Here is a 13,914-nt window from a genome sequence, read left to right as displayed (position 1 = left end):
AACCTTGGAACCCTACTTTGATTAGCATCATGACTACATGACTGCTTATGACTACATCTTTTCTCTATTTCACTCCCTCTATTTAAATTTGTCTGGAAAACAATTGGAAATAAAATCTTTGTCTTAACATGACATACATTTTCAGCTTTTTTGGTCTTAGATTGTTAGTGTATTTTACAGTGCTATTTGAGCCATATTTAGAATATACATCCAGTGGTGTAGGATTCTATTCTTTGGGCTTTAATATTAAGACTTCTTATAGTGCTTGTCAGAATTTGAAATCAATTTATCTGCCAGTAAAATAAATAAAAGTAGAAGCAGTAGGACACTGAGAAGGGTACAGGACATAGCAGCAGCTGAACCATGATGATCCTTTTGCTCTTCTAAGCCAAAGCCTTGCCTTTGTATATTTAAATTAAGAGCAGAGACTTTGGCCTTGAAGATCATCCATAAATATCCAGGCCTAAGAGGCTGGTAAATTAGAATAACAAATGCTTATAAACTCAGAAATTATAATTGAAATGACTGTGGGTAAAGGAATTTTAATTATTTTAGATCAAAATTGCTTCAATCAATGAGAAAATAAATTCCATATTACTCAGGTAACCGTAGAGATCTCTCATAATTGAACACTTGAAATAATATATTTATAGCCCCTTATAGTGATTAAAGTTAGTGGCAAATGTGAACAAGAGAAGTTTAATAACAAAAAACATCTAATTGAATTATATGTATGAGAAACCAAAATCCTGTCCTTTAATCAGTCTAAAGTTGGAAAGCAGAACTGATAAGATCTCTCCACATTCCAAGGAATGTTAAGCTCCAATGATCTACTATGGAAGGAAAGGGATGGGGAGCAGATTGTGGCCCTCACAATCCACGAGGAAACTGTTGGCAACCTCCTACAGCACTTAGATGTACGCAAGTTGATGGGGCTGGATGGGATCCACCCGAGAGTGTTGAGAGAACTGTTGGAAGAACTGGCCAAGCCGCTTTCCATAATTTATCAGCAGTCCTGGCTATCAGAGGAGGTCCCAGTCAACTGGTGGCTAGCAAACATGATGCCCATCTACAAAAAGGGCTGGAAGACCCTGTCAGGTAGACCCGGGAAACTATAGGCCTGTTACTTTGACCTCAGTGACAGGAAAGCTCATGGAGCAGGTTATCTTGAGTGTTATCGCGTGGCACTTGCAGGCAAGCAGGTGGTCAGGCCCAGTCAGCATGGGTTTATGAAAGGCAGGTCCTGCTCGATAAACCTGATCTTCTAGGACAAAGTGATGTGCTTGGTGGATGAGGGAAAGGCTGTGGATGTGGTTTACCTTGACTTCAGTAAGGCTTTTGACACCATTTCCCACAGCAGTCTCCTCAAGAAACTGGCTGCTCTTTGCTTGAACTGGTGTACGCTTCATTGGGTTAGAAACTAGCTGGGTAACCAGGCCCAAAGAGTCGTGGTGAATGGAGTTAAATCCAGTTGGAGGCTGGTCACTAGTGGAGTCCCCCAGGGCTCAATACTAGGGCCAGTTTTCTTTAACATCTTTATTGATGATCTGGATGAGGGGATCGAGTGCACCCTCAGTAAGTTTGCAGATGACACCAAGCTAGGTGCGTGTGTTGATCTGCTCGAGGGTAGGAAGGCTCTGCAGGAGGATCTGGATAGGCTGCACCGATGGGCTGAGGTCAACTTCATGAAGTTCAACAAGGCCAAGTGCCGGGTCCTGCACCTGGGGCGCAACAACCCCAAGCAGAGCTACAGGCTGGGAGATGAGTGGTTGGAAAGCTGCCTGGTGGAGAAGGACCTGGGAGTGATGGTGGAAAGTTGGCTGAATATGAGCCAGCAGTGTGCTCAGGTGGCCAAGAAGGCCAACAGCATCCTGGCTTGCAAAAGAAACAGTGTGACCAACAAGGCTAGGGAAGTGACTGTCCCCCTGTACTCGGCTCTAGTGAGGCTGCACCTCGAGTACTGTGTTCAGTTTTGGGCCCCTTGCTACAAGAAGGACATTGAGGTGCTTGAGTGGGTCCAGAGAAGGGCGACAAAGCTGGTGAGAGGTCTGGGAACAAGTCCTACGAGGAGCGGCTGAGGGAGCTGGGATTGTTCAGCCTGGAGAAGAGGAGGCTCAGGGGCGACCTTATCTCACTCTACTGTTACCTTAAAGGAGGCTGTAGTGAGGTGGGGGTTGGTCTGTTCTCCCACGTGCCTGGGGACAGGATGAAGGGGAATGGGCTAAAGTTGCGCCAGGGGAGGTTAGATCTTAGGAAGAACTTCTTTACTGAAAGGGTTGTTAGGCATTGGAATAGGCTGCCCAGGGAAGTGGTTGGATCACCATCCCTGGAGGTCTTTAAAAGTAGAGCTTAGTGATATGGTTTAGCGGAGGACTTGTTAGTGTTAAGTCAGAGGTTGGACTAGGTGATCTTGGAGGCCTCTTCCAACCTAGATGATTCTGTGATTCTGTAAGTTATGTTGCACTGTGACAAGATAATTCCTTTCAGTCATTTTTCAAGATAATTTCTTCTGAAGTTGGATAGTACGTGCTACATTTTCCTGAGCTGTTCCAGGGTCCAGTCTTTTTATGATCTATTTCTATCTGTATCTTCTCTGTTATGTCAGTTATAATACATGACTAACACTATGAATAATCATGTAATGAGAATGATTTCTCCAATCAAATGAGTTATCTTTCTCCTCTTGGAGCAATGTTTAGTTCTTTAAAGAGGAATATTTTTTTTCAATATTCATTAAAATTATACTTTGCGTTTTCATCAAAATCTCAGTGTTTATGTGAAGTGAACCTGTTTCACTTCACACTTGTGGCTAGTCAATTAATATGCCCTTCTTCTGAAGGGGGAAGCTGAAGCATATAAATATCAAGTCACTGAGGTAGGTACAGCATGGCATTGGCAGGAGCCAGGAATAGAATTCAAACCTACTGCCTTAAAATGACAGAAATAGACTCATCCTCCAGGCAAAATACAAAAGCATGAAAATATTTGGAACTTGACAGCATGGAAGTATTGCATGCTTTTTGCAAATGTGTCATTCCAGTATATCAGATAAAAGATATCTGTGAGAAAGAAAGAGATATTTGCACAAAATAGCATACATAGGATTATATTGTATAGAACTCTATCAATATTTTTAATATGCTCAGTAATTTTTTCTGGACATTAAATACATTCTTATACTTTTTGTAAAGTGTCCTTGGGTCTTATTATGTATGGCAAACATTAAACCACAAGCTCTTCACAAAAATTTTAAAATATGGTACACACAAAATACATCCATATTATGAAGCAGACTCACGCCAGTATAGTTCATGCACATTTGGGTCATTATGATTATTTCTACTCTATTTTGCACTGTATTTCTGTGCTAAAAGGCAAAGTACTTCAAAGTCTTGTTTTTTTAATTGTAAGGCATATTATCAGCACCATACTAGGTTCTGCCCAAACAGGATATTTAGGTGGTGGGTTAAGATGTGAAAAAACAGAAGATGGGAAAAGGAAAAATAATCACTAAGACTGAGGACACTCCCTTCTACCCCAACAGAAAACTTTGAGTGAAGGGAAAACTGTGAGCAGTTGCAGCTTAAGAACTTGATTATGTGAGTTGGCAATAATTTACTTTGTAAATCAAAGGAGAAGCTAGAGCAATATAGTTCTAGAGAAAAGATGTGACACTAAAAGGGCCTTGACCCAAATTTTCTACTTGGAATAGTACCTCTACTGTTCTGTTTATGCTGGAAGACCAGAATACCATGTCTGTGTTCTGTCTAACCATGTATTTATTTTTTTTGTGTGTGTGGACCATTTTTTTTAGAATCCCTTTCTAAGCAAAATCTTAAACTGTTTTTATCAAGTATCAGGCAGTTCTGTAGGGATAAAGGTACCCATGAGAGTAAAGCATTAGCAAAGAATATGTTGAGTTTGTTGTGGGTAGTGGGGGGCAGCGTGCTGAGGAAATCTCATTTCCCAGAATAAGATTAAGCCACAGAAGAGGCCAAAAGCGAAGTACGATAGCCTATTCAGACCAACATAAGCTGAAATTGTGGTGGATAGACGGGGCAGTTCCATGAGCACGTAGAGGTTGTTTATAGAGAGTGGTGATAGCCTGGAAGAACAGTGTTGAGCAAAATGAGGTCTCTTGAACTTGAAGTGATTTGACAACACTCAGCATTTCACAGATCAGACCCTTAATTCAACTGGCAAAATTAGCTGAACTAGCGCTAGTGAAGATTAGATCAAACTGCTTCCTAGACCATTGGACACAAGTTCATCCAAAAGTGTGCGATGATGAGGCAGAGAAACACAGCACCCTTAAAAATGCAGTACCTTCCAGTGGCACACTTACTGTAGTAGTTCAAGTTATACTGTCTATCTGATCACATGAAATAAGAAAGAAATCAGGGGAAATAGGAAGACACAGCACTGTGTACAAACTATTTCATTTCCTTGATCACATCGATGTTACAGAGTAATGTTAGATGGATAGACAGAAGGCTTTAGCCCTTACAATTTTTTTATTTTTTTATTTTTTTATTTTTTAGTGATAAGACCTACATCCATGTCACCTGGTATTTTGTTTCTGACAGTGGCTTGTTAAAGATCCATAGGTACAGTATAACAGAGCTGGGAGTAAATTAACACCGATTTCTGTGTTCTCCCAGCCTCTAGTGTCTGATGACATTTAGTAGTCCTCCTCTGATTTTTGTCTTTGACGCCTCTAATAGCTGATATAAAATACAGGTATTCACAGCATCCTGTAGAAATGATTTTCACAGCTTATTTCTTATTTTGAATATACACCATGATTTTGTTCAGTGTTGTGCACTTCTTGCATGAAAAACAGCAAACAGTAGGTCTCTGTTGTTTCTGTGGTACTTCAAATTTTATAGGTTCTAACATAACCCTCTGTAGTCATATTGTGTCCCTTGACTGAAGAAACCAAGTATTAGCCACAGTCCATTAAATGTAATCATGTAATCATTTTTGTCACATTTGTCTGCTTTTCTACTCTCTCTCTCTCTGGTATTTCTTTATCCTTCTGATGAGAGCCTAGAACAGCACACAGTATCCAACACTAGGATGCATCTTTCCTGTGACAGTAACATATAGATACCCTGTGTTCTCTTAACATTTGCTACTAATTCAAATTAATTTATTGTTTTTTTTTGTTTGTTTGTGTGTTTGTTTTTTTTTTTTTTTTTCCTGATGCCATTAAACAGTTGTTTTTTGTTTTGTTTGTTTTTGTTTTTTTTTGTGGACCTGCTTTTTACAACTATTAGATCTTTTTCCTGATTGGTAATAGCTAGTTGATAGTGAGTGACTGTGCTTGAGTAGGATTGTTTTTCCCTTGTGTTCAGGACTTTCAGGCTGCAGTACATTTGTCCCCACAGTGTCTGCAACAAAAATATTTCAACTTAAAACTAATAATTTTAGCTTTGAAGTAGAGGGAATAGGATGATTTGCTTTTGAAATTGTAAATTGAATGAAACTATTTATTACACTTTATAAATTTACAGCAATACACTTGATCTTCGTTTTACGATATTGTGCTGGAAAGTTAGACAAAGAAATCCGCTGTACAAATGTCATTTAATCTTGCTGCTTCAATAATAAGTACAAATAGTTGTTGCTTTTCAAGCTAGAGGCATCACATTTACACTTTTCTACTTGGAGAATACTATGTATCAACTCAGCTTTGAATGTGGTTTTATAATCCACCGGAGGAGGAAGATGGACAGAGGTGTCATCTTCATCTCCAGTCACCTATGAGAAAACTAAGTTTTCTTTTAATTGGGGAAATGCAGTGGCAGCTCCTAACTAATGAGTGCAGGAACTCTTTCAGCTGTCAAACCTATGAGGAGGATGCAGTAACATCTTGTAAATGAGCTGCTCTTTCACACAGAAGGTAAAATTGTGTCTGAAAACACAATATATTTTTTCAAGAATATAATGTTTTATGCAGCAGAGGCAAGAAAAGATGTCTGAATTTTTCAGGAAAAATCAATAAACTTTTTGACAGCTATGCTTAAAATTGGTGAGGCATAAGTAACGTCACATACAGAATGAACCTGTTGTGTTCATGTATGTGTGAACCTGGATTCTTTAGTGTCTTCAGTGTTTAAAAGTGTTTTCATCAATCGGAGTTCTACACAAGATTAGAGTAGAATTCCAAAGAATATATTTATTGATCTATGTCTTTTTTTTTTTTCTTCAGGGTGTTCTTGAGAGCCATCAACAAATTTGCAGAGACAATGAACCAAAAATTTCTGGAGAATATGAATTTTGAAGTCCAAGTAAGTTTTAAGGTTTTTAGCTGAGTAGAAGTAGCACATGTATTCTAGTCTGTCATTCTGGTCTCTCAGAGCCCTTCTGATATTTTGTTGGTAGTAAAAATACTATTAATTTGAGTTCTGTGGGATCAGACTATCTTTGATATGATGTGAAAATCTGACTTCAGTTTTTCATGATAAGGGACAAAACTGAGGAATTTTGAACTGTAATTCGCTTAGAATAGGCAAGCAGACAACCCCTTCCCTTTTCCCTCCCTTTATCCCCCTTTTTTTTTGGGGGGGAAAGTGTGTTCAGAAAGGCAGCCTTTGAGATGTAATGCATATAACTTTTACAATATCACATATATGTACATAGGGTAGAATGAGTTGAAATTTGTTTGATGCTTAGATTATTTACTAGTTCGAATTTATTTTTAATTTTTATCTTGCCTGATATTTCTTTCTTTATTTTTCTCCTTCACTTTTTACTTGCTTGTTTTTTGAGCATTTGCTTTCAAAAATAATTTAAATATGGGCTTTTGTTAGTGTGCTTACTGTCATTCTTTTTAACATATCTACTTTGCCATGCATGACAAAACAAATAAAATGTGTTTGGTGGACGTAAGTATGGCTACCAGAACCATGCTAGCTACTGTAAAGATTGTGTATATGTAAAAATTTTACCAAGGCACTCAATACCTGTTTAAAATTTTAAAGCAACAGTCTAACCTTGGAACTTTTATTTAAGATAAACTTCCTGTGGTGTTCCTGCACTTTCCAGAATGTTATCAAATATAACCAGGGACATAGGAGTTAAACACTGAACCTTGTAGTTCAAGGGAATATATTAATGCTTGTGCTTTTACTCATGGCTTGTCAAATATCTGAAGGCTTTGAGTAACCTGAACAACATTATAGTAAATGAATAATGCCATTAAAGAATTGTAATTTTCACAAGAGACTTAAAAGTGGAAGTGAGGCAGATATTTATTTTTTCTTCATGAATAAAAGTTCTGAAGACCTTCTATAACAGCACCCTAAATACACCTTTTCTAAAAAGCTGTTGTTGGACTGAAAATGCCAGAACAATGCAAAATATATTGTCTAATCTTTTCTTAATTAAAAATCTAAATTTGGACACCCACAGTTATCTGTACTTATTCAGATCATAGCTCAAAATTTAATGTCTTAAATATTGTTATTGTTTTTCATGTTTACATCATTTGAAAAAAATCTATACATAGGTAAGAGTTTTGCTACTACTCAGACTGTGTAGACTTGAGTACAGAAAAGCACTTAAAGCAAAATATATATATATATATATTTGAATTGAGAAACCTGAGAGATCCTTTAGTCGATCTTCATTTTCTGAGGATCAATTTTGTCTTGAGCTATATAGTTCAAGAAAACTTTTAATCATTACTAGGAAATGAGAACAAAAAAACAGATATAATTTGTTTAATGACTTGTCCATAAGCAAGCATGAGCATTAACTCCAGGTAAATGGGTTCCTTCCATTGTTTATTAAATAGTTTCCTTCACAGTTTCTCTCTAAGGCTGTTACTATTTTTAGATTTAATATTTGCCTTTCAACTGTTGTTTTCAAGTATTTTTAGTTTAAAACAAACAAGCTATCCTTCTTTGTGTAGCTGCTGTGGTACTTGCATATTTTTATTTTACCTGTTAAGGTACCAAGAGTCTAGTATAATGTAACTTTTGTTTTAACTGCTGTTTTGCAAAAAAAATCTAAATCAAGCTTAATTTCATTTTTATTTAACCATTACCTCATCGATGGGTTTTCTGGATACAGAATAGTTATGAGAAAATCAAGTCAAAGTTTGAGATGCTTTTCCTGCGTAGGAGAGCAAGTTGGGATGTCTTTAAGGTGTCTGTATTCAAAAGAAATTTAGGGTTTTAAAATAAATACTTACTTTAATGAAAATAAACAATACATTTACATTTCATACGGAATGTATTTATTGCCAAAAGTCTGCAGATAGAAACAAATATTGCTTTTTAGTATTCAGTTAAAACTCTTGCATTATAAACATTACAATGCAGTGAAAGTATCAGTAGGCAGAAATTGGCAGTTGATGGAAGCTTGGTATCAGAAAGATAATTCAAAACTTCTAACCTGTTTGGAATTTCTCTATATAGAACAATATGTATACTATACTATACTATACTATACTATACTATACTATGCTATACTATACTATACTATACTATATAATTACATACTATAATATATATTGAGTAATATATACTATATTCTATAGGAATAGTGTATGTCAGCATAGTGAAAATGCTGGAGTTGCATACTGGCAAAGTTGAAAAATTATGTTAAATTATGTTACAAAGAATGAATTCTTTGTAAATGAGCAAATGATTTATACTGTTTTAGGATCGTGTTTTCTTATGTATGGTTATTAACAAATAGTTATTAACAAACAATTATAGAAAAACCCTAATTAAAAGTAATTAAAAGAAAGCCATTTAAAGCATGGTGAAGTAGATCTGTGCATTTTTCACTTGGCAGAGTGGTTACGTGACTGTGTAGCAGACAACCCAGCCAAACAAAACAAGTAGACTGTGAAGTAATTGAGCAAATAAAAAATAATACATCTAGAGCAAAAGCAATCCAGAATTTTGTGCTAGTCTGTTGAAGGTTGTTAAATGGAGGATAAAAGGTTCCTGGCCTTCTTCCTGCTTCCAAAGCAGAATTGCTTTTTTACTCACAATGTGATTCAGGCAGAAAGTGAAGAAGAGGTATCATTTAGGACCTGTAAAAGGATGTGGCTGCAATCTTTAAAACTGTTCACAAACTTAAAGCCATAGGTTCAGTGATGAAGCTGTTACTTACCTCAGAGACAAATACCAGAGCTGCACAGCACAGCAGTGATGTGCCATTCTACATAAATTTTCTGCCTTAGCCTGTAATAAACTGGGCACATGGAGTCCATTTATGTGAAAAGCCCTTTTTAAAATTCCAGTGCTTAGTTATCTACAATAGGTCTGAATATTGTGACTGTCACTGACAGTGGTCAGCCAGGAAGTGCCATAGCTGTTGTTTGGTTTGAGAGTCATTATAAAAGATTCTTACGGGTAACTTAAAAGAAGTTGCATGATGTCTGAATTTATATGCCTGCAGGGCAAGTAAGTGTTTTTTTTTGTTTGTTTGTTTGTTTGTTTTAGTGGGTTTTTTTTGTTTGTTTGTTTGTTTTTTGTTTTTTTTTTTTTTTTTTTTGAGGGGGGGAGGGCGGGAGGTTGTTGTGTTTTGAGTGCTGCACGCAGACTTTATATTCTAGATGTATTCAGATCTGCTTCAGGCACTCTTCGAAATCAAATCAGATTTAGAAATTGCATGCAACAGGTGTTGTTCAATGTAATAATCAACATAACCTAGTATAATAAAGACAGGAATAACTAAGAGGCATTTGGTACAGAATATTTACAGCTGTATTGAAATAGAAAATTGAGAGTTGCAGAAGAAACAATTTTATTGGGGAGAAGAGAGTGTATTGCTATTGTGTTTGACCAAAAATAGACCATGAAGCAAAGACGGAAGAAGGCTTGCAATTGTCATGGTACTCTAAGTTCATAAATGCATACTGTACATGTATAAACAAGGTAGGAATCTTGCATCATACATTAATGTGCATTATTAAGTACTGAAATTAAACTGGAAAATATAGACTTAATGCATGCAAATCTGAAGTTTAATAGGAGTTGCTGGAATAGGTAAAAAAAAAAAAAAAAAAAAAAAACTTCCATATTTAGCAGTTTATATCCTCTTCATGTCTCTGTATTTGAAATACATTGTTGGATTTAAGTTAAACACAAAGAATCATAGAATATTCTGAGTTGGAAGGGCCTAACAATTATCATCAAGTCCAACTCTTGGCTTGATACAGGACTACCTAAAAATGAAGCCATATGTCTGAGAGCATGGTCCAAATTCTTTTTGAAATCTGGCAGGCTTGGTGCCATGACTGTGAGTATTGAATCAGACTATCCTGGAAGTCTGTGAAATGTTTCTCACTTAAACATTCTAAAAAAAATGACTCATCAGACATCTGCCTGAAGGGATTTAGCTGATTTTACTTTGGGAATAATCTGGATTAAGTGACCTGTCACGTTTCCTTCCAGATGTGTTCTGTGTTTACAATGAGAATAAATTCACTGAAGGGTAAACCATACCACCGAAGGTTTGCAAGTACAGAAAGTATAATAGTTTAAGCTATTTTATTCAGGATGAATATAGTAAGGAGATGTATTGATGGCACACAAGGAAAATTCAAAAAAAAAAAAAAAAAGGTAAATTAGGAAAGCAAGTCTAAGTTTAGACTTTCTTCCTAAGACAGTGATGGTATATCTTAATGGTGTTCAGTGTCTTTGATTTCTTTGTTGCATTTTGTGTTAATTAAAAGTCTTATCTGTGAGTTTATAAATTGTTTATATTTTCTCTTTTCCCTCTTCACTTTCTGCATATGCTCTCAGTATTGCAGTTTTGATTTTTATTACACAGTCACTGAAGCACTGTTTTAAAAGTGTGGATAAGGATTTAGTCAGATTTTGCAAATGTCTGGCCAGTTTGGTGAAAATAAATTATTGGTACTGAAGAAGTAAAATGCTGAACAGTTTTTGAGAGAGAGAGAGAGAATTGCAAATCACCTAAGAAATCAGATATGAAAAACGGCTAGTAGCTTTATTACCAAGTGTCTCTTTTCCTTGGAAATAATAGATACAATACAGAAAGCAAACCAATGCTTGAAAGACCTTTTGAAATTCTTTTATGTGACTCTAGGCAAGTTGGTTGTGCAGACCTGCCTTTTCTTCTATGTATTTACTAAACATGCTGCCACAAAGAGGAGTGCCATGAAGATTGAGTGTGATTTCTTAGGGAGTTACTTGTAAATTAGGCTCAATCATAAATCAAATTAGTATTAGTATCTATTCTTTCTGTGCTTTATTAGAATGCATATTTCAGTGCATTAGAGGATTGTATGATTGATGTAAATACTCATTTTAACCTGTGTAATAACTCTTGGGTAATGTATTGCATACTAATATTCTTCAGTGCAAAGCCATTGGCTGCATGCTTAAGGGGAATTAGCCTACAAAGAAAATTGATTTCTTATGTAAAGCTAATAAAGTCATTGTCAGAGTCCAATACTCTGTAACCAGGTTCTTTTAGATGCTCCACACATGTGGGTTGTAATGTTGAATATCAAATTTACTTAGATGAAGATAGCTTATGTTACATGAGGTTTCTGACTTAGCAGAGTCTTACTGAAAACACAGTAAAAGTGTAACTTAGACTTTGTAAATTTTAACAATTGCAGTACACTGTTCAATTACAATACCCATGTGATTCCTGTTACCAATCTCTGTAATATGCTCACAGTCATGAAGCTGGTTGTCCCAAGTCTCTGGGAAGTGGGTTGATGGAAGCTCAAAACTTCTGCTATTTTCAAAAATATTTTGTTAATTGCTTAGTTTTTATATTCTATGTTGAGCTGAGCCACATATGCATTCCCTCTATGCTGGTCTGGCTATCTCAGAAATATCTCAGAGATATTCACTCTTTTGTAATTAACTTGGGGTGAAACATTTATACCACCAGTTCATCCAGTCAACTGGGATACAGTCAGTTGACCCACTCATCTGTCAGAGCTGTTTATCTCAAATAAAGGCCCTGCTCTGGTCCCCTTTGTGGTGAAATACCCACATTGTTCTATACTGTTCCAGTCAGACACTGCATCTCGGTATGAATTGTAGTGAATAACTGCTGACTAATTATAGGAAAGGGTCACTTCTCAGCTCTAGCTTGGTCTCTGAGGGCTCTGTCCCAAAGCCAGCAGCTCATCACTGGAGCTCATGTCGACAAGCAGCAAAGTGTGAGCATTCATGCTCAGCAAGAGAGTTCTGATCCTCGTTTCGTGTCACTGTCCTACTTTATTTCAGCCCTATCATGTGCTGGATAACTTGATACTCAAATGCAAAGCATCTTGGAATGTTATTGAGGGCTTAAGAGAAATCAAAACTTGTATCATAGATAAACATTTTGCATTTTTCATCTATCCATATGTGCCACTTTTTATTATTCAAAGATTACCTTGCCCTGCTGGGTTTTCATGTTAGTTTTGGTATTCAAAAGTTTGCAAGTTACATTGTTGTAATTCAGTAAAACACTGCATTTTTTTTCAGTCATCAGAGTATTCTGTGAAAAAAATTGAATGTATTTTATAAATAAGGATATTGTGTCTTTAGGGTGTATTTCTAACAAAGGTAGCATTGAACTTGGAATTATTATGTGAATAAATGCAGTGATAAGACATTGTTTTTCTGCCCATAAACAGGAGTGATTGGAGAAATGTTCATTTTACAGGTGTAATTAACACATGCAAACTGTATTCCCTATATATTGATAAATACAACTGACAGACTCTAAATTGATCAAATTAGTCTTCAATAACTTTGGTAAGGGGATATAGAGGCTTTTAAGAGCATAAATAATGTTTTTCCTGGGGAAAATGCTCTGAATTAGCATGTTAGTGTACTGTCAAACATTAGATATGAACATAATGTAAATGTTTTTATTAACGGGGAAAGATCTACAGCTTTACCTAGTGCTAATATTCAAATGTAATTTTTAATAAGGCTGTGATTGGTGTGGATAAATTCAGACCATCTTTGAATTGTATAAATGTCTCCAATCAAATGCCATTTGAATCTGCTCATCTATACCAAGTCTTCTGAACTGCAAATATGTACAGACAGAAACAGCTTCCCTAAAGACTTATGGATAAACAAGTCTGTTAAGTAGAGTTTTAGGTGGGCTTCCCAGTAATAAATGTAACACATGATCTTTTTGATGTTACAGAGAGGATATTTTCAAGTTTTACTTATTTTAGGAAAGATCTGTGGTTTTGTGTGCTGGTATCTATTCTATATGGTTACTTGTGCACAGGAGGGTTTTCCAGGCAAAAAAAGGGCAAAGGTCACATAAGTTTTTGATGAAACATTAGATTCCTAGAGTATTTAATGTGGATTTCCAACATAGGATTGTATCTCACCATTTAAGATCATTTAAAAGCTCTTAGTTATGGCATTTTTTTTGTTTGTTTTGTTTTGTTTTGTTTTTCCATCCTTCAAATTGCTGTTGATTGCACTTACTGTTTTCTTTCTACTTTCTCCCTAATAGCTATTATACATATTTTTAGTTGTAAATATCTTTTTACCTTTATGTAAATGAAGTATTTAGATGAAGTATCTAGAACTATTGTTGACTATTTAGAAGCTTCTTAAAGCATTATTTACTTCCTTGAATTTGTGTTTCCTACTGGAGTTTCTTTTTTCCCTCCTACCTCTAGCATATGAGAGAAGTATTTTATTTTGATTGCCTGGAGAACAAGTAATCTGCCTTCAGAAATGAAAGGCTCTGCAATGGAAATATAGGCTTACTTTCTCAGTACATGATGCAGTACTAACAGTAGTTATTCAGGGCAGTATTTTGTCCTTGTTTCATGTAGACAGCTCTTAACAAAATACACTTGGATTTCACTCACATTGTTGTTGAATTAGAGCTCACAGAGAAGAGGGTAGATACTTTCTGAAGTAGGTGTCAAACAAAGTGTAATTA

At 35.9% G+C, this 13,914-nt stretch overlaps 1 protein-coding gene across 1 annotated transcript in view; it reads left to right on the top strand.

The window, feature by feature from the left end:
- The window catches only part of DOCK2 (dedicator of cytokinesis 2), a 187,800-nt gene that overhangs the window by 127,034 nt on the left and 46,852 nt on the right, over nt 1–13,914 (top strand). The window contains exon 30 of the mRNA XM_068697859.1: nt 6,215–6,293. Coding sequence (XP_068553960.1) covers nt 6,215–6,293 — 79 coding nt within the window. The remainder of the gene's footprint in view (nt 1–6,214; nt 6,294–13,914) is intronic.

This window comes from Anas acuta, chromosome 14 (assembly GCF_963932015.1).
Source record: "Anas acuta chromosome 14, bAnaAcu1.1, whole genome shotgun sequence".
NCBI classification, from domain to species: domain Eukaryota; kingdom Metazoa; phylum Chordata; class Aves; order Anseriformes; family Anatidae; genus Anas; species Anas acuta.
The sequence above is the reverse complement of the archived record's forward strand: the minus strand, read 5'-3'. Positions and strand labels throughout refer to the sequence as shown.